The 18333-nt window shown below is 51.3% G+C and overlaps 1 protein-coding gene across 2 annotated transcripts; it reads left to right on the top strand.

Moving 5' to 3' along the window:
* Window positions 1-267: 267 nt before the first annotated feature.
* On the top strand, window positions 268-14157 carry WNT5B (Wnt family member 5B). Of its 2 annotated transcripts, XM_028120952.2 has the most exons (5): window positions 268-540; window positions 1679-1830; window positions 3057-3304; window positions 7649-7941; window positions 12747-14157. In XM_028120952.2, exons 1-5 carry the CDS (start codon window positions 268-270, stop codon window positions 13203-13205), a joined length of 1425 nt encoding a protein of 474 aa, XP_027976753.2. In that variant the 3' UTR covers window positions 13206-14157. The 2 variants fall into 2 exon arrangements, with proteins under 2 accessions (XP_027976753.2, XP_087881981.1); XM_088025855.1 differs by lacking the exon at window positions 268-540 and having other exon boundaries at window positions 1688-1830.
* Window positions 14158-18333: the final 4176 nt, after the last annotated feature.

Below are 18333 nucleotides of genomic sequence, written 5' to 3'. Positions count from 1 at the left end.
TCGTCCTCCCCTCTCTGGACCTGGTTCCCTCCCCTCCATAAAGCCATTAGCTTCTGGTGCCGGCCCTATCTCTGCTCCATCTCTCTTGGTTCCAGTCGGTGCATTCACAGACCTCCTGCCCTGAGGGACGGGGAGGATTTATGGGGGGTAGAAGGTAGAGGGGGAGGGGGCATCCTTTAGAGGAGGCGAGGTCTGTTAGGAAAGTAGGGTGTGGGGAGCTGTTAGTTGGCGGCGCTAGAGGCCGGATCATTTCCGAGCGGGCTCTGCATGACAAAGGGGAAAGAGCAAGTTTCTTCTTTGATCTGCCCCCTGCCGGCCCCACACACCTGCCTGTTGGTGCTCCCGCCCCAGCTGAGACCTCAAGAAGAAAAACCAAAAGGGGGTGGGGACCAGGCTGTAGCCCAGTTTCCCTGGATCCTGTTCAGGCCACCTTCCTCTCTTGGTGGCCCCAGGACAAAAATATCTCCTAGGCTGATGACCCGAAGCACCTGCCGCCCCCTCCCGGAAAGCCTGGAGACCCAGGGCCGCGGGAGCCGCGCGGTGAGATGGGGTGGGGGCGGCTGGGAGCGCGCGCGCCAGTGTGTGTGTGCGTGTGTAGAGTTGGAGGTGTTAAGGGGTCCTGGGAAGAAGACTCATTGGAGATGTGGGGTCACGCCCTGGATGAAACCTAAGGGGGAAACGAGGTGGGGGTGAGTGGGAGGGGGGCGTGTTTTTATAGACTTGCTCTAGGATCCAGAAGCAAGGATTTTCCACTTGTTTCCAAGGGCTGGAGGAAGGGTGCTCTTTCAGGGGATACAGGCACAGGCGTGAGTTACAAAAAGCATAGGCAAAGATGTGGGAAGCTCTTGAGCTACAAGGGAAGGGGTCGTTGCTTCTGGAAGATGCGTCCTCAGCGCAGACCGTTGAGGCCGGCGTTGCAGACCAAGAGCTCGCTGTTGCCGTCAGTGCTCCGCTCCTGGCCGCCCCTCGAGGGCCACAGCACAGAGGAGGGGGAGGAGGCCACCTAGGAAGAGACCACTTCACCCAAGGGAGCTTTAGGGGCACATGGCATTTCTCAGAGAAGCTGCCCTGAGAAAGTGCAAAGTCCTCGCCCTTCTGTCTGCTCTATTCCTGGTAAACAAGAGCTGGGATGTGGAAACTTCCTTGGAGTGAGAAGGGTACAGATTGGGAGGGAAGACTCCTATTTGGCTGCAGGCAAATCCAACTCACCAGCTGTTCTTAGCCCAGGAAGGAGCGCTCTGACCGGAGTGAGACGTACTGGGAGGAGTGGATGGTGCCCTGGCTTCTTTGGAGGTTCTGGAAGAAGGGCAGGTGTGAGCTGCAGCAACCACAGCATCTTCCTTGATGCTACCTGGAGCACATTCTGTTCTGGAAATGACTTGTTTTCATTTCTCTTTTCTAGTTTCTCAGCTCATTGTTTCCTTTGGAATTTGGTCCTGGGTAGGGTTCCCACAGTTTGGGGTAAGAGACACAAAAGCGGTCCCCTGGGGAGAAGAGTAGCAGTAGGAGATGGAGGGTGGAAAGAGGCTGAATCTCTTTGTGGGGGGAGCAGAACTTGACATTAGCCGCCCCCCAGCACCTCATCCTTGGTGCTACCCGCCCCCCACCTCCTGTTCCCAGGTCCTGCCTCATCGGCTGCATCTCCACATTGATGCTCCCTCCATTCTGTCTTCTCCAGGGAGCCCCATTTCGGAAGCCGACCGCCCCCGGGGTCTTCCCAGGGCACTGGGGGGGGCCGAGGCCGAGGCCCACCATGGCCAGCCTCCTGCTGCTAGCCGCCGCTCTGCTGTCCAGCTGGGCCCAGCTTCAGGCCGAAGCCAGCTCCTGGTGGTGAGTGAGAGCGGCTGAGGCCCTTCTCTACAACCTACACCTCCTTTGGTAATTAAATGTGGAGAAGGGTCACCGTGTGTTGTGATCATTCCTTTATTGGTAGGAACCCTAAGGACCGCTTTCATCCCAAGAAAACTAGGACACCCTCTTCTCGCACAAGCCCCAGAGGTAAAGGGTCAGCGAGGATAAAGGATTAGTTCATTTGGGCTTTTCCTCTGATCCTGTCTGTTTTCCCCTTTCTGGGGACCTTCCTCCGTCCCCATGGGTTGTTAGAAATAGCTCTTGCGTTGCTATTGGATCAATGAGAACACTGATTTCTTTTATTCCGGTGGGGGCAAGGAGAGGAGAATTCCTATTTCATAAGTCTGAAGACCAGATGAGAGGTTGAGAGATTTGCAGGACCCTTGTGTGGCCTTCTTTTGTGTTTTCAAGACTATTGTCATGGCCAAGTCAACCTGGAAATGGCCGGCCCTCCCCTCCTATCTTGCCTGGTCTGGGCCCCACTCACATTTGTACTCAGATGGCACATCTCCAGTCCTCTCACCTAACTGAACACTTTACTCTGTCTGGTAGAGGAGGAGCCAAAGCGAGAGCCCCTGAACAGATAGAGTGGGTTAGGGGATTTGTGGGTGGGATATGGAAGTGAAAACCTTTAGACTGTGTTGTGATGTATGTAAATTGGCTTCTGTCTGCAAGGCATAAGGGCAGTGCTATTTGAAGGAATTTATTGCTTTCCATCACATACCCTGCGTACAGGCTAAAGTGAACGAATCATCTGCAGCCCCTGAATGAGTCATGTGCTCTCCTGTTAAGGTTTGGCTGTTTCTGTCCTCCGCCTGGAATGAATGTCCTCTGCCCTCTCTGTTGCCCTTCTCTGCCTGCCCCCATCCCTTAAGACCCACTTCACACTCTGGCCATTGCCTTATAAAATCTTTTCTCTGGCTGTAAGAGCTCTTTCTCTGTCTGATCGCTGTGGATCCAGAAGCTCAAGGCTGGCTTTGGCCCTTGACACCTCCCGTGTCATCTGTTTTTGTGCTTCAGTTTCCTACAGTGCCCTTTGAAGGCAGGGCCTCTGTTTGAGGAAGCTTCCTTTCCAAACCCTTTGTACAGGGCCTTGCACACAGAAGGAAAGCCCTTGCTACATGTGTCGAATGAATGACTTCATGCTGCACACGGCACACGCTCACCCGTTGGCCTTCTGTCCTCTCTCTGGCTCTCCACTGTAGGTCCTTAGCTATGAGCCCGGTGCAGAGACCCGAGATGTTTATCATCGGTGCCCAGCCCGTGTGCAGCCAGCTTCCTGGGCTTTCCCCTGGCCAGAGGAAGCTGTGCCAACTGTACCAGGAACACATGGCCTACATCGGGGAGGGAGCCAAGACGGGCATCAAGGAGTGCCAGTACCAGTTTCGCCAGCGGCGGTGGAACTGTAGCACGGTGGACAACGCGTCCGTCTTTGGCAGAGTCATGCAGACAGGTAAGAGCCACTGACACATGGCTGGCTAGAGGAGCCGGGCTCACCCCCCAGGCCTGGCACAGGGAGCCCTCACCAGTGTCTAAATGAGTTCTTCAAGGTTTGGAAGTGGTGTGCAAGGGGAGAGGGAGACGCACACAGGAAGCGGAGTCTCAGATGCCGTGTTGGCCACCCAGCGAGCGCTCCGGCGAGCCCTCCACTCCCAGCTTCACCCTGTCTGCAGCGGTCAGCGGCCGCTCGCTCTGGGAGGGTGGCAGAACAGCGGAGTTGAGTCAGAGTGGATTAGCACTGCTCTTTGTCTCAGCACAGGGGACGGGGGCTGGGGGGGGGCATGCTTTGACAGCATTGGGTAGAGAACTGAAAATTGCAGCTCTAAAAGTCTAGATGACTTTTACCTCTGCCACTTGGACCCTGAGAGAGAGATAGAAACTTTGGGCCAAATTGGTGATAGCCGTCATTAACCTGACCCAGATCCAGTCCTGGCTTTTTCATTCCAAAGGGATGTGTGTGAATGTGGGGGAAGGGGACAGACCCAGAAGAAAGATGAGAGGCCACCTCTTCCTGGATTCCTGTCCCTCCCCCCCCCCCCACTCTCCGTCTGCCCTATTGCTTAGATGGAGGTGTGATTTGGGGTCTAATTGTTTGAGGTCCTTTTGAAATGCAATCCTCCCCTCCCTGGCAAGAAATTGAGAAATCCGGCCCTATTCTACTGGGTCTGATCGGCAGGGCCATAGAAGGAAGGTGTCAGGGCACTGTATTCTCCTGTATCACATTCTCCAAAAGAGTTTCCCCTCCAAGGAAGGAGGGCATTTGGGAGTTACCTGAGGCTGAGTTTTTCCCAAAGAACGATTTTAGCAGCAAGCAGGGTATGAGGAAGGCCCCTCCCTCCTGACCTCTCTCCCCTACCCATGTTGACAAGTGAGGACCAGGGGAAAGGATGCTTTGAACCTTGCTGCCTTCGTCCTTCCTTGAGTATCAACTCAAGGTCTAGACAAGGAGGGCTCACGTGTTCCTGCCACAGTCTTACTGGGCAGCTTTCCTAAAAGAAAAGCCCCCTAAGTGGGACTTGTTCATAATTTATTGATTCTCCTCAAATACACTTAGTATCTGGTGAAGTCTTAGCAGCACTCCCTGCGCTGGGTTCTGGATGAGGAGAGCAGGAGAGCAGGAGGACCCCAGCTGTAGGGAGAGGCATCCACAAATCACTTTCAGGGACCTAATGCATGCCTGACATCCCCTAGATCCTTTTCATGTGTAATTTTGTTTGAGTGACAGCCAAAAAGTGAGCTTTACTTGAGGAAAAGAAGGAGTTAGCAGGAATGGAAACGCCACTGGGTGCGGACTGGCTTGGGGGAATGACTTGTGCCAGCCGGACCTCCCATTCTCCCCGGACCCTGTTCTGTTACGAACGGAACCCCCTGCTTGCCTTATTTTCACAGTTTCTTTTTGTAGCTTCCCTGCAGACTTATGCTACCTGGGGAGCTATCCTCCATTCATGCCCTTGATCCCAGGGTGGCTCCTGGGGAATCCTCTCTCTCTCTCTCTCTCTCTCTCTCTCTCTCTCTCTCTCTCTCTCTCTCTCTCGTATATATATATGACTTCCAAGAAAGTCCTCCCTTCTTTGAAGCTGCTGCCAGAGTCCACCACCAGAGGGCAGCAGAGCACCTTGGAGGGAGCCGTGGTGCATGGCTCAGCCTTGGTCAGGGGCGCATGGGGGGCACCTTCCTGGTAGTTGGGTGGCACTACTGAGGGACAGAGTGGGAGGGCGTGCTCCTGTCCTGCTGTCTCCTTGTAGGGGGAAGATGCCATGTCTCTCTAGCAGCATCATGGCTGCGGGTTTATTAGTCTTTATCCTTGAGATGGTTTGTTTGCACTCTGAGTTGTTGCACGTATAGAGAAGCCCCCCAACTTGCTTGTCCATTCTGAAGCCCTGCATTATGTCTTGCTGGCTGAGAGCAACACTAGTAGTCTGCACTTAGCAGAGGACCCAGTTTCTCTCCAGGAATGCAGAGCTGCCCATCCTAGGTGCTCCAACCAAAAGAGGCAGAGCACCTGCAAGGACAGCTAATCCACCTGAGGACAGAGGGGGATCCAAACCCATCAGGATAGGCCAGGACGGTCAGAGCACAGAGTGTCTGCAGTATTATGTTCAGATGCGGGCACATTATTTTGAAAGGCAATTCTGAGAGGCATGATTCAGCTCGGAAAATCATGTTTGCTAAAGAACTGAGGAAGAAATCAGACTTATGTAGCTGGAAACGACAAAACATAAAAGGCCTATCAGTTCTTTTCAAATGCTGAAAGGTTGTCAAATGGGAAGGGATTAGACAGCGTAGCTCCAGCGGGCGGAAGTTACAGGGAGGCATTTTTCAAATGACTATAAGAAAGAATGTTCTGGTGATTAAAGTCATTAAGAGATGACGGGCTGGGTTGTCTTGAAAACCCAGCCCGCTTCCCTGAGGAATGCTGTGAAAAGGAAGAGTCGCAGTGGGAGGGATGTCGGTCGGGCTGCAGATCGGGGCTCCTCCCTGTCCCAGGATGCCAGGTCAGGGGCTTGCGACTCCATCTCAGGAAGACTTCTCAGGCATGGCTCCCCCACCGAGGGGAATAGGCCCTCCTCCCGACAAGCCAGTCGGTCACCCTAGCATCCTGGTTGCTCATTCTCCTAGTCTGACTACCCTAGATTAGATAGAGCCCTGGTCTCTGGCAGTGGATTAGCACTGACTCAGATGTCAGTCCTGATGGCTGAATCATGAGTGTGACTTCCCACCTCATCTGGGTTTTTCTTGTCCTGCTCCTAGTCTACGTCTGACCAGAAGCTGACCCCTGGTTCCTTGAGAAAAACTGACTTGGCCAGTCTGGTCTGGTTGCAAGCTTGACTGTGTCCTACCTAGACAATCAAGAAGGAGGGCAAAGTGAGAGACCAGTTGAGGATTGTAGACTGCTTCTGTCTCGACCTGCCAAGACAGGATTATGGGAGGTCTACTTTTTCTTTTTTAAGATTTTATTTATTTATTTGAGAGAGAGAGTGCACAAGCAGGGGGGAGGGGTAGAGGGAGGAGCAAACTCCCTGCTGAGCAAGGAGCCTGATGTGGGACCCAGGACCCTGAGATCATGACCTGAGCCAAAGGCAAATGCTTAACTGACTGAGCCACCCAGGCGCCCCTATTTTATTTTATCTTTAAGATTTTGTTTTTTATGTAATCTCTATACCCATCGTGGGGCTTGAATTTACCACCCCAAGATCAGGAGTCACATGCTCTACCGACTGAAGCAGCCAAGCGCCCTACTACCTGCCTTTTTGATTCTAGCCATCCTCGTGAGTGTACAGTGGTATCTCATGGTGATTTTTTTAAGATTTTATTTATTTGTCAGAGAGAGAAAAGGAGCACAAGCAGGGGGAGCACCAGGCAGAGGGAGAAGCAGGCTCTCCACTGAGCAAGGAGCCCAATGCGGGACTCGATCCCAGGACCCTAGGATCATGACCTGAGCCGAAGGCAGACGCTTAACTGACTGAGCCACCCAGGCATCCCCTCATGGTGATTTTGATTTGCATTTCCCTGGTGGCTGAGTATTATTAATTATAAACATTTTTGTTGAAGTGGAACGTGCATCATAGGAGTTTTTAAGTGGTTCACTGCAGCAATAGAGAGGAACACAGTTCAGAGTTTCTACTGGAAGCGATCTGGACATTTGGTGAGATGGTGCTGAGTATCCTGTGGATGTGGTTCCCCAGTGCTCTCAAGTTGGGAGGCAGCGTGGATCCCGTGCAAGACAGAGGGAAACAGCATGGATGATTCTGGACATTGTAATTCTGGCTCACTTCTCCTTCTCGTCTCTGCCACTGTCTAGCTAATGGCAACAATAAAAAAGACAGATGTGTGGCCCATCGAGGAGTGAGAAATTGGCAGCTGTGAGGGAGAGGTTTTTGCTAGGATACAGAGTCCTACTATTGGTCCCATGATTTCTACTCTGGCTCATTCTGTTCATCCCACATGTCCCATAAATTCCTTAATGCCCACCCTTCCCTCCATTTAGGTCTGCCTCCTCGGAATCTACTGGCCATGTACCCTTCCCTGGAATGGATGTTAGCGTGGGCCAGGGCTGGAGGGATTCATTCTAGTCTGTGTGTTCACAGGGTAGGGGAGGCAAATTTCTGCTCGTTATGAAGAGCAGTTTCCAACCCTTAGAGCCATGGGAAGTGAAAGACGCTTCTCCTGACATCGTTTCGCCTCCTGGGAGTGTTACCGGCCAGGCGATGGTGTTGTGTCCAGGAGAGGCAGAAAGAAGGAAAGGGCCTCCGTAGGAGACTGGCATCCCTCCCCCGTCTCCCGCCTTCTCTTGCAGGGAGCCGGGAGACAGCCTTCACGTACGCAGTGAGCGCCGCGGGGGTGGTGAACGCCATCAGCCGGGCCTGCAGGGAGGGTGAGCTCTCCACGTGCGGCTGCAGCCGGACAGCGCGGCCCAAGGACCTTCCCCGGGACTGGCTGTGGGGCGGCTGCGGGGACAACGTGGAGTACGGCTACCGCTTTGCCAAGGAGTTCGTGGATGCCCGCGAGCGGGAGAAGAACTTCGCCAAGGGGTCGGAGGAGCAGGGCCGAGTGCTCATGAACCTGCAGAACAACGAGGCGGGGCGGAGGGTAAGCGGAGCTCCCCCACCTCCACGCACGCGCGCGCCGCAGGCTAACCAGCTGCTCCTGGGCGGAGCTGGGAGCCGTAGCCTGGCCGTGAGGAAGGGGGTCGTGCTGACTGCGGTGATGCTGACCTGCAGCCGCCGACCTAGATGCCCGCGTTGCCGACCTGATCCATTTCACAAGGCTCCATTCCCCAGCAGGGCACGTGCAATTGTCATTTTTATGAACCTTGTTTATTTCTCCCCAGGACAGCTGTCCCTAGAGCACTTAGGAGCAGCCTCGTCATCAGGATTCCAGGCCCTCGAAGTAGAGTTCTTGTCTTCACTGCCCCTCCTCTGCAATGGGAGCAGATAGGACAGCCGCCAGTTAAGGCCGTTAGACCCAGCCTAGGGTTTATGATTTGTGAGAGGTGCAGGCGGAAGCACAGCTGACTTTTAAGAGCTGCTATCACGCACATCCGGAGGCCCGATCCAAAAGCCGGGGTCGGCGCTAATGGCAGACACACTTCTACACCCAGAGTGCCTTGCGGGAGCCGAGTGGGAGACAGAACCATCTTTTGAAGGCTGTCTCACCAATCACATGTGAGACGTGACTGTTTTTGAGTCTCAGTTTCAGTAGAAACTCAAATGTGGGCTTTGAGGCGAGCGTGGTTTCCCGCACGTGTGGAGCATAGCTGGGCATCGGCTCTAGGCTTCCCTGATGGCCAGGCGGAGGGCATGCGCCTTCTCTGCCTGCACCTCGCTCGTGAGGACCTCACCCCTGGGCACATGCTCGGTCTCTACTTCCCTTTGCTGCTCCTGACATGGTCCGCCTCCGCCGCAGGATCCCGGAGGGCTCGCGCAGGCAGCAGCTCTGCTTGCCGCTGGTTCGGAGTTATCCCGTGTGGAGGGGAGGGTGGGGGTGCATCAGGGTCTCCCTTATAGAGAGGCGTGAGATCTGAGTGCTGGGTGGTAGGAGTCGCTCCCGGCACAGGGCCAGGGCGGACCACAGACCTCTCAGGAAACTACACAGACTTCTTTCTGGGCGTGTTTTCTGCATTCAGGTCTGTGTCGAGCCCCTGGCTCAGGGGCCCAGGCAAGGTACTGTCGTGAGACCAAAGATGAAGTAATGAAACAATGAGACTAGCAGTTTCCTGAGGAGAAATCAATTCAGAAAGTTTATGTTGGTTCATTGGTGATTCAGGAACAGGATGTGGATATATTTCTAAAAGTAATTACCAGTTTAAAAGATCGACTCATGTTTCATAGGAGCACGTATCAAATAAATAGAACTGAAATGGCTTTTCTGTGAATCGGGACCTGTGATGTTGGCTTGGTAGAACGAGGTAGGCTTGTGTAAACTTAGTCCCGTCAGTAGTGTGATGTCAAGTTGAAATCAGTGTTGGTCATTTGCCCCGTGTCTTCCTTTCGGAGCCCATATCCGAGGCTAGATGTGGGTGTGAGGGGTTGTGTTAATCCGGGGCAATATTAGGAGTTCTGGCTGTTGCTCTGGTTCAAACCAGGGCACAGAGAACAGCATGGTCTTAGATGACTATCCACTCTGAGGGCATCTGTGGGGCCACCTCTGTCCCCCACAACTTCCTCTCTGGCACTCTGCTTGTCAGTCTTTGGGGCTCTAACCACGAGAGGACTGGGAAAAAAGGTTAAGATCTTCACTTTATCTCCCGAATGCCCAAATTCTATCCATTTTTTAAGATCTCAGTTCAGGTACCACCTATTCCTAAAAATCTTTCCCATCCTCCATCATTAGTAGGCTCTCTGCCTCTGAACTGCAGTAGGTCATGTGCTACATTTTTGAGGTCTGGCCTACTTCACCTCCTCCCTCTGGCTGGAACTTTCTCAGCCCAGGGATTCTGTCCATAGCTCCCCGTGCTTTACACGGGTGGGTGGGCGCATGTGAATCCGAGCAAAGTTCTCATATTGCCGCCTAGGAAGAGGTCAAATTCATGGAAGGCTGTTTCCTGTCTCTACTCTGAGCTATCCTTGGGGCGTTGCGGCAGATGCCGAGGTGACGGCATTCATCCTAATCTGGGCTCCACTGCAGTCACAGTCTTGACCCCACTTCTGCTGGCTCCTCGTTTTATTGCCCTTAATTGTTTGTTTGTTTGTTCTGGCCCTTATCTTGGCCAACCTTCCTTCCATCTGCCTTGTTTCTCACTTACACACCTTCCCCGTCTTCCTCTGTCTGTCTCCCTGCCTTTGGGCCCCCTTCCCCCAGTCTCCACACCTCTTCCACAGTCTTTATCTCTCCCTTTGCTTCTGTCTGCACCAGGTTGGGAATTCCTGTCCCTCTATTTTTTATCCTCTCTCCCAGGAGCAGGCCTCCGCCATCAATCACCATCTGAGGCCAAAGGTATTCACCTCCCACCTCCTCACACCTACACAAAAAAATTCCGTAGGAAAGACTAAAATGGTGGCAGGAATGGAAAATTCCCTGGATTGTATTTTACAACCAGTTAATTTTATTTTTTTTAAGTCATCTCTACACCCAACATGAGGCTCTAACTCCCAACCCCAAGATCAAGAGTCGCAGGCTCCACCGAATGAGCCAGCCAGGCATCTCAACACAAAATTTTTTTTTAATGGACTATCTAGGATCTGACATCTTGGCCACAGAGTAGATCTGGGGCATACTTTGCAGGAAATTTCTCTTGGCCTTTGAGAGTCTCTAGTAACCCCATTTTAGACATTGATGGCCAGAGCGGTGGGTTGATACTGCCTTGTCACTCAAGGGCTTAAGCACTTTCCAGATAAAAGCTGCCTAATCCTCATGACATTACTATCAGTTAGTTACCAAGCTCAGTCATACCATTAGACAGTGCAGAAGAGGGACTTAGGGCTTTGCCAGGAGGCAAGATGTAGAACTAAGGAAATGTTTTAAAAATCAGCTTTTATTGCTTTTTCAGTTAGCAGGAAAGGCTAAAAATTGGGTTTTTTTTTGTTTTTTTTTTTTTGGCCTTCTCCTGTCAGAGGAGCTTCTATGTATTATCAATAGTGAAATACTTAAGAATACAACTATTGTATTACAGTGTCTTTCTTCATAGAGGAGGGCTGGAATGAATGTCTCCTTAGTGAAGATCAGTGACACTTTCCTCCGGGATTTGTTTTACGAAAGCTCCCGTTCTTACTCTGTGGAGTCTCCTTCAACTCTCCTTCCTCCAATCTCCCTAAGTGTTGGCTTCCAGTAGAGATGCTTATCCCATCCCCTCGGTCACTTAGTGGCAGGGTACACAGTTTCAGGCCCTTAATGTTTCCTGCTTCCAGCAGCGCCAGATGCCTGACCTCCTTCTCTAAACCAAGGGCCACTTCCGGAGGAATGTCAGGCCCCAGCTCAGACCGGGGTGGGGGTGGGGGGGGATATGTGCCAGAAGAGAGTAATTGCAGACCCCATCTTTGAAGTGCCTGTTGGAATGGGGTGTTGGGTTTCTTTATGCCCTGAGCCTGGAGCTGCTAGCCCAGTGCTGGTGCCTTTAACCTTGGGGAGGAGCCTCCTTCCTTCTCCACCCTAAGCCGTTTTTAAGCCCCAAGATTGGAGTGCAATAGAGCTAGGCATTCTGACTCCCTTCTGGGTGGCCCTGAACAGATTACTGAGCCTCTCTAGAGCTTCAGTTTCTCCAACACAAAATAGTAGGAATAATTCCACACCAGAAAAGAAAAAAATCAGGAAGAGTTTTGACAATAGTAATATGAGCTGATGATGCTGAAGCTATTTCTTGCACCTGCAGGGGTGTCGGCACAGCGCTGAATAAAGACACAATCTGGGGACTCTTGAAAAGAAATCTGAGAGAAATCCTTGAAAAATGAGTCCCGACTCATTTGATGACAATGGCTGTGGCATAAGAAAATGTTCTGCAGCGGGCTTGCATTTTTATCCTGCCATCTGTACGCCCGGGCCTGCTGCCAGGGCCGTTGGACACAATGCATCAGGATGCTTTCATTGAAAAGCACTTTGTAAGCAGCATTCTGGTCGACTCTTGCTTTTTAAAATTTTGATTTGGGATAACCCAAGTTCAAATCCACTCCACATTGTTGTGGTTCAGTGGCTTTGGGATGGATTTGTTTTTAGATGAATCACCCCTGTTGGTGGGCCCAGCGACCCGCTCTTGCCTGGCCCAGGGCCCCACCCTCTACCTCCCCACTCGGCCTCTTCAGGGGGTGTCTGCCCGTGCCGGGGTGCAAGAAAATGGTCTTGTTCACAAGTACAGCGTGATTTGTGGTGAGGCCCCTATGACTCCGTGGAGTTAATGACCAAATGTGTTATAACACAGAAAAAGGGACTGTTGAGTTCTTAGGGGATTTGGCGGAAAGTCATGGAGAGCTTTTGCAAACCCCTGCCATGCCTGCAGTTTCTGTCGCAGGCTGGTAATATGGCTGGATTTTTTTTTCCGACTGTACTCCATCTCATGCAAAAGCCAGACGCGGTTTGTTGGGTTTGTATTTGTTTGTTTGAGACTTTGGTCAAGGTAGAAATATCCTTTTTTCCCCCGATCGTAAATATGATACATGTATCATAACAAGTTTGAAGCAATAAGAAATGGACGAAGTAGGAAGGGCAAGGGCACCAAATGCCATCATCCCTGGAGCATTGCCTCCCCAGTGTTTTTCTACGTGGTGCTCCTTTCTTTTATCTGCTTTCAATCTGGGTAACCGAGCTTCCTGGAAAGATCTTTCTGTACATTTGAAGACCACTCTCCCCCCCCCACCCTCCCGCCAGCCCTCTTCCGTATTTGGCTCCTGGCGCCCCCCAGGCCCCCTCCTGACATCTTCCCCCGGGGGTCCTCCTTCTGACCGCCTTCTTTCTCCTCCCCTCAGGCTGTGTACAAGATGGCGGACGTGGCCTGCAAATGCCACGGCGTCTCGGGGTCCTGCAGCCTCAAGACGTGCTGGCTGCAGCTGGCCGAGTTCCGCAAGGTGGGGGACCAGCTGAAGGAGAAGTACGACAGTGCGGCCGCCATGCGCATCACCCGCAAGGGCAAGCTGGAGCTGGTCAACAGCCGCTTCAACCAGCCCACCCCGGAGGACCTGGTCTACGTGGACCCCAGCCCGGACTACTGCCTGCGCAACGAGACCACGGGCTCGCTGGGCACGCAGGGCCGCCTGTGCAACAAGACGTCGGAGGGCATGGATGGCTGCGAGCTCATGTGCTGCGGCCGCGGCTACGACCAGTTCAAGAGCGTGCAGGTGGAGCGCTGCCACTGCAAGTTCCACTGGTGCTGCTACGTCAAGTGCAGAAAGTGCACGGAGATCGTCGACCAGTACGTCTGTAAATAGCCAGCGGGGGGCGCTCTTCCGGCCGCTTCTCCACTGCCTCACAAAGTTTATATTATATAAATCTATATAAATCTATTTTATATTTGTATAAATAAAGGGATGGATGATAAATAATTAAAAGAAGAATGGAAAGGAAAAGCTTATTTAAGAGACGCTGCTGGAGATGTTTGAGGATTGCACTGTGCTCGTTCTCTGCTCCCCGGAGGGGGGGGGCAGGGGCTTTCCCCCCCTCCTTCAGGACGTCGGGACTTGGGGCTAGTCGCTGTCTATCCACCGTGGCCTTGAGGAAACAAGTGGCGGGTAGATGGAGAAGATGATTTTGTCTGGAAGTCTGGAGTCTGCCGGCTGGAAGACCGCCCTGTGACCCCCGTCATTAGGCCAGGAGGCCCTGTGCAAGGTGGCAGAAACTGCGCTTACACCATCCCGTCTTCAGGGTCTTGTCCAGAATACGGATTGGTTCCGGAAGAGGCCCGGTGCTTTCTTCCCCTTTCACTCGTGTGCATCCCGGCAGAACCCACAGTTACAGGAATGAGCAGAGGCCCGGTGTCATCTCTGACAGGTGACCACAGAGGGACCCGCGCCTCCCCAGACTCCCAGGCCTGTCTGTCCAGCGAGAATTACTGTCCCTCCACAGTTCACTAGGTCCTGCCAACGGTTCCCTGCCCCGAGGGGAAAGGGGGTCAACTGGCCTGACATGTTAGGAGGGAGATGAACTGAATGTTTGTGCCAGAGCCGTCGTCGAGAGCCACGAGCATCCCTGGAGCGAGTGAACGTTGCACTGTGCTCCCACAGGGAGAGGAAACGGGGTGCTGCTGCTGTCACTTCCTCCACCACCGGGCCCCCCTGAGCGACAGGATGTGCGACCAGCTCAGGCTCGGCTGGCCTGGCACACTCTTTCCATCTCTGCCCCGGATGTACAGTGTCTCTCTGACATTAAATACCCTTCACTGGAGTCTCTCTCCCTTTCCTTCTTTGGACACATGATTATCTTTCATGAGTCTCCTTTTCTTTTTGATCTGATCCTTAGAACCCTGCTACGAGGCGTGTGCGTGTGGGAGAGGGTAAGGAAATGGACACTTTTTAGGGCTCTAGTCTGGTGGTTGGAGACAGAGACAGAATATTATGAGAACTGAATAAGGTAAAGCATTTAAGCACTCTCCCCAAGGGCCAACACAAAGTTAAATCTCATAAATGCTAGCTATTACTCTTACTATTAGGAACAAAAAAATTCAGAGATTTCAGTTTAAAACTCATGTTGACCTTCCCTTCTTCTCCCATCCTACAGCCCACCCGGTCACCTCTGGTTTATTCACTGGGTTCTTGGTAAAGCACAGGTGATGGGGACACTCTCTCCAGGCTTCTCTATGTTGCCATGTCCAGTCTTGGACTCCAGGATCTGGAGCCAGGAGAGAGAGAGGAAGGCAGAGCTCAGGGATGATCCACGAAGGGAGATGTTATATTCTAGAAAGGGAGGCAGTAGTTCCTGGGACACACTGATCCAGGTGCACTGGAGTGACCAGCCTGCAAGTGACCCAGTAAGCCACCCCATAAAGACACCGGTTTTATTCTAGAAAAGTTTACTTCTGGGGAAATAGTGGAATTAGGGAGTCCACCTGGGTTATAATGAGCAAATTATATTGCAAAACAATCTAGAAGAGATTCTGTCAGAATCAGAATCATGGCCATGTATACAACTTGTGTCTTTAGGGCCTAAAGAAGAACCTCCTGACTTGTCATCAAAGAACATTAGACCTCGGGTTATTTCACCCTATTCCTCAAGCTATTACTCAGGTTCCTTTGGTTGACATTTTCAAGACGAATAGTCCATGAAAGAAAGTGATTGAAGTTGACTGGCCTACAAAAGATCCAAACCATGTCCTTGGCTTCATTAGCTGGCATTTAGCCAAACGAACTTGGTCACACAGATCAACCATGATAATAAGGGTTTGGGACGCAGGCTGGCACTATGGCTCTTCCCTACATCACCATCGTAACTCCTGGAGGGTTACCTTATGTCAGGTGCTCCAAGTGTTTAAGAGCTGAAATCCAGTTTATCTTTAGAAACTTCAGGAAATTAGCCGTGAGAGACTAGTCCAGAGAAAGTGACTTCCATGTTCACGAAAGGAGAGGCATCATCCCTGTATTCTTTTGAGGTCTTCTCGCAGAGTCATGGCAAGGGGATTGAGTAAATATTAAATATTTTCTTTCTGACCTAGGGAGCAAGTCATATGTTCAAATACCAATGCGATTGTTGCAGCCACTGACCACCAAGGTTAGGAAAGATTGAATTGTCCAAATAGATCGTGATGAAGTTATGATTGCATATGTGTTAAGCCCTGATGAGCTGGCAGTTTTCTGTGATGTGACCAGAAATCTGTAGCAATGTGGCTGGAAAATCTGAAAACCAACCTAAGACCGTGAGCTTCTGCTCAGAAACCACACACTGGGGACGCCTGGGTGGCTCAGTTGGTTAAGTGGCTGCCTTCAGCTCAGGTCATGATCCTGGGATCGAGTCCCCGCATCGGGTTTCTTGCTCAGCAGGGAGCCTGCTTCCCCTCTGCTTGCTTATCCCCCAGCTTGTGTTCTCTCTCTGTCTCTGACAAACAAATACATAAAATCTTAAAAAAGAAAGAAGAAACCACACGCTGTTAGAGCATGGACAGAATGTGGCAGTCAGAGCTCCTGCTCTTCCAGATGAGGACCTCCAAATCTTGAGCAGGTCCCAAACGGCAGTGTGCTGTAAAAATGCAGAGTCCCAGGCCTCCAGCCTCAGAGATTTGTATCCAGTTCGTCTGGGATAGAGCTGGGACAACTGTCTGAATCTTTAACAAGGCCCTGAGGGCTCCTCTGCTGGTGGTCCAGAGCCTGCCCTGGACCTATGGTCAGGATGAGCTGGCCCACGATCCGCAGGGAGAGAGGCATCTAGGTCCTCTCGGCTACCCTGTGTAGGATTTTTCTAGCACCTGAAATGTATTATGATTAACACGTAGTCTGACTGAAGGATCACGGATGTGATGGATCATGGATGTAACGCCTGGATGTAAAGAAGTCCTAGCCATCCCAAGGATCCTTTCTATTGAGGGGAAAAAGCGTTCTGGCACAGAGCAGAACTGGTTTGCCCTGGGATGTTTTACCTCCCTCCTCTGCCTAGGAGCGGTAGGGGGAAGCCTACAGATCTATTATAAATATAGTAAGGTAATACTCGCTTAGCTATTTGTTTGCATGTATCCATCTTGTCTTTGAGATAAAATTAGGAGAGTGGTATGTCTGCCTGCCTCCATTTAAAAGTCGACAGGAGGATCAGAAGGCAGTCACAGCTAGGCTTAAGGTGAGGGCAGGCCTCTGTTCACAAAGGCATTCTGATTAGTGGCTCAAGAATTTGGATTCGAAACCCTAATTTGGAGAACTCAGTTCCTGGTTGGCTGCTCTCTATCCCAGGAGGTGAGAAACAAAACTTGCTACGTTTACTCCTCCTTGCTTGCTGCCTCGCTTTGTCATCTGTGGCTCAGAGGGCTCCACGACACATCGCTCTCCCAGCTGCAGTCGTTCATCAAAAAAGAAATCTACTGCTTGGGCAGAGAGCCACACGATCCCAAGAAGGTGGAAGAAAATAGTCATTTCCATCTTAAAACGGGCTCTGACGCATAACCAGACCCCACTGACACTGGTCACATGTATCTCGGGAGAACTTCAGTGTGTACATATGTGTCTGTGGGTGGGTGTGTGGGGGTGTGCATGCACCCATGTGCTCATGCACACCCATGCACGCAGGAATGGATGTTTCTCATCAGTTTTGGAGGGGAGATGGGGAGGCACTTGAGGCAAGGAAGCTGTAAGAAAAAAGTAAAAATCACTGTCACCCCTTCTGGCCGAAATGCTGCGGAATATGGATGGTCCGTCATTACTGGAAGTCCTTGAGCTCTGATTGGCGAATGATGACAAGCTTCCTAACTCTGGAAGGAATGTTGGGAAGCTGAGAAAGGCCACCTGAGCCACTCTCGCTTGCTAAATATTCTTGGTAGTCCTTTATTATTCTGGAATCCCTGCACTGTATTTATACCAAAACAATAAGTAAAGGATGCTTTAATTCCGGTTTTACAGAAGATTTGTGGGTAATTTGTCCATAAGGAGGAAGGTTTTGCATAGATGTGAGGGTCAGACATTAAGCAACAGCAAGACTGAGCTCTCAGCTCTCTCGCACAGCTAATTTTCTAGATTCTTTGGGCATTCATCCTATAGATTATCCACATTCTTTGCTTTCTCCCTCCTGCTGTCTGCCTTTTGGTCTTCAATCTGTTCATTTGCAACTCTACCAGAGGCAGCGACAGAAGATAGAACCAAATCAGTTCATTTGGGCCTCCTAAGTAGTTTTGATAAATAACTGAGTGGGAAAAGGAGGGGCTAAAATTAGATTTTAAAATTATCTGTGAATTCAATATGTCACTTACGTGTATTATCTACTGCTCCCCGTGATAACTGAAAATAGACGGCAGCTGTCTGCAGCCAAAGTAGGTAGGAAACCACCGTGTCTGTGAAGACAGTTTGCCTCCGTGTGGGGCCTATCAACAAAGCATCAGAAGGGGCCTGCAAAAGAAATACGTTATAGGAAGGGTGAATTTTTTTTTTTTAAGATTTATTTATCTACCTTAGAGAAAGAGAGAGAGCACAAACAAGGGGAGGGGCAGAGAGAGAGAAAGAGGGGAAGCCGACTCCCCGGCTGAGGAGGGAGCCCAGTTGGGGGGGTGGGGCTCGATCCTGTGACCCTGAGATCTGAGCAGAAACCAAGAGTCCGAGGTCCAACTGACTGAGCCACCCAGGTGCCCCAGGGTAAACCTTTTTAATCCAATTTTATTATAAAGTCAAAAGGAAGAGGTATTGTTTTAAGTGGCCCTGTACCTCCAGTAAATCTTCTAAGACTTGGGGTGTCCGGTCAACCAGCCCTTCGGCTGATACTCGATTAGAAGTTTATGTCCTTTTCTCATATACTTACATTATTTCCAGAGACCGTTTGAGTAGAAAGGAAGTTTCATAGAGGATTTTTTAAAAAGATTTTATTTATTTATTTGACAGAGAGAGACAGCGAGAGAGGGAGCACAAGCAGGGGGAGTGGGAGAGGGAGAAGAAGACT

The sequence above is a fragment of the Eumetopias jubatus genome, unplaced genomic scaffold (genome assembly GCF_037043125.1).
Source record: "Eumetopias jubatus isolate StellerSeaLion01/CBP00866 unplaced genomic scaffold, mEumJub1_p1.0 scaffold_8, whole genome shotgun sequence".
Classification (NCBI taxonomy): domain Eukaryota; kingdom Metazoa; phylum Chordata; class Mammalia; order Carnivora; family Otariidae; genus Eumetopias; species Eumetopias jubatus.
Note: the sequence above shows the minus strand (reverse complement) of the source record. Positions and strands in the feature narration are given on the sequence as shown.

Coding starts and splice junctions, on each gene's coding strand:
- WNT5B (XM_028120952.2), top strand. CDS start 268: ATGACAAAGGGGAAAGAGCAAGTTTCTTCTTTGATCTGCCCCCTGCCG. Junction 3,305..7,648: donor TGGCAGAGTCATGCAGACAG/GTAAGAGCCACT, acceptor CTTCTCTTGCAG/GGAGCCGGGAGACAGCCTTC. Junction 7,942..12,746: donor ACAACGAGGCGGGGCGGAGG/GTAAGCGGAGCT, acceptor TCCTCCCCTCAG/GCTGTGTACAAGATGGCGGA.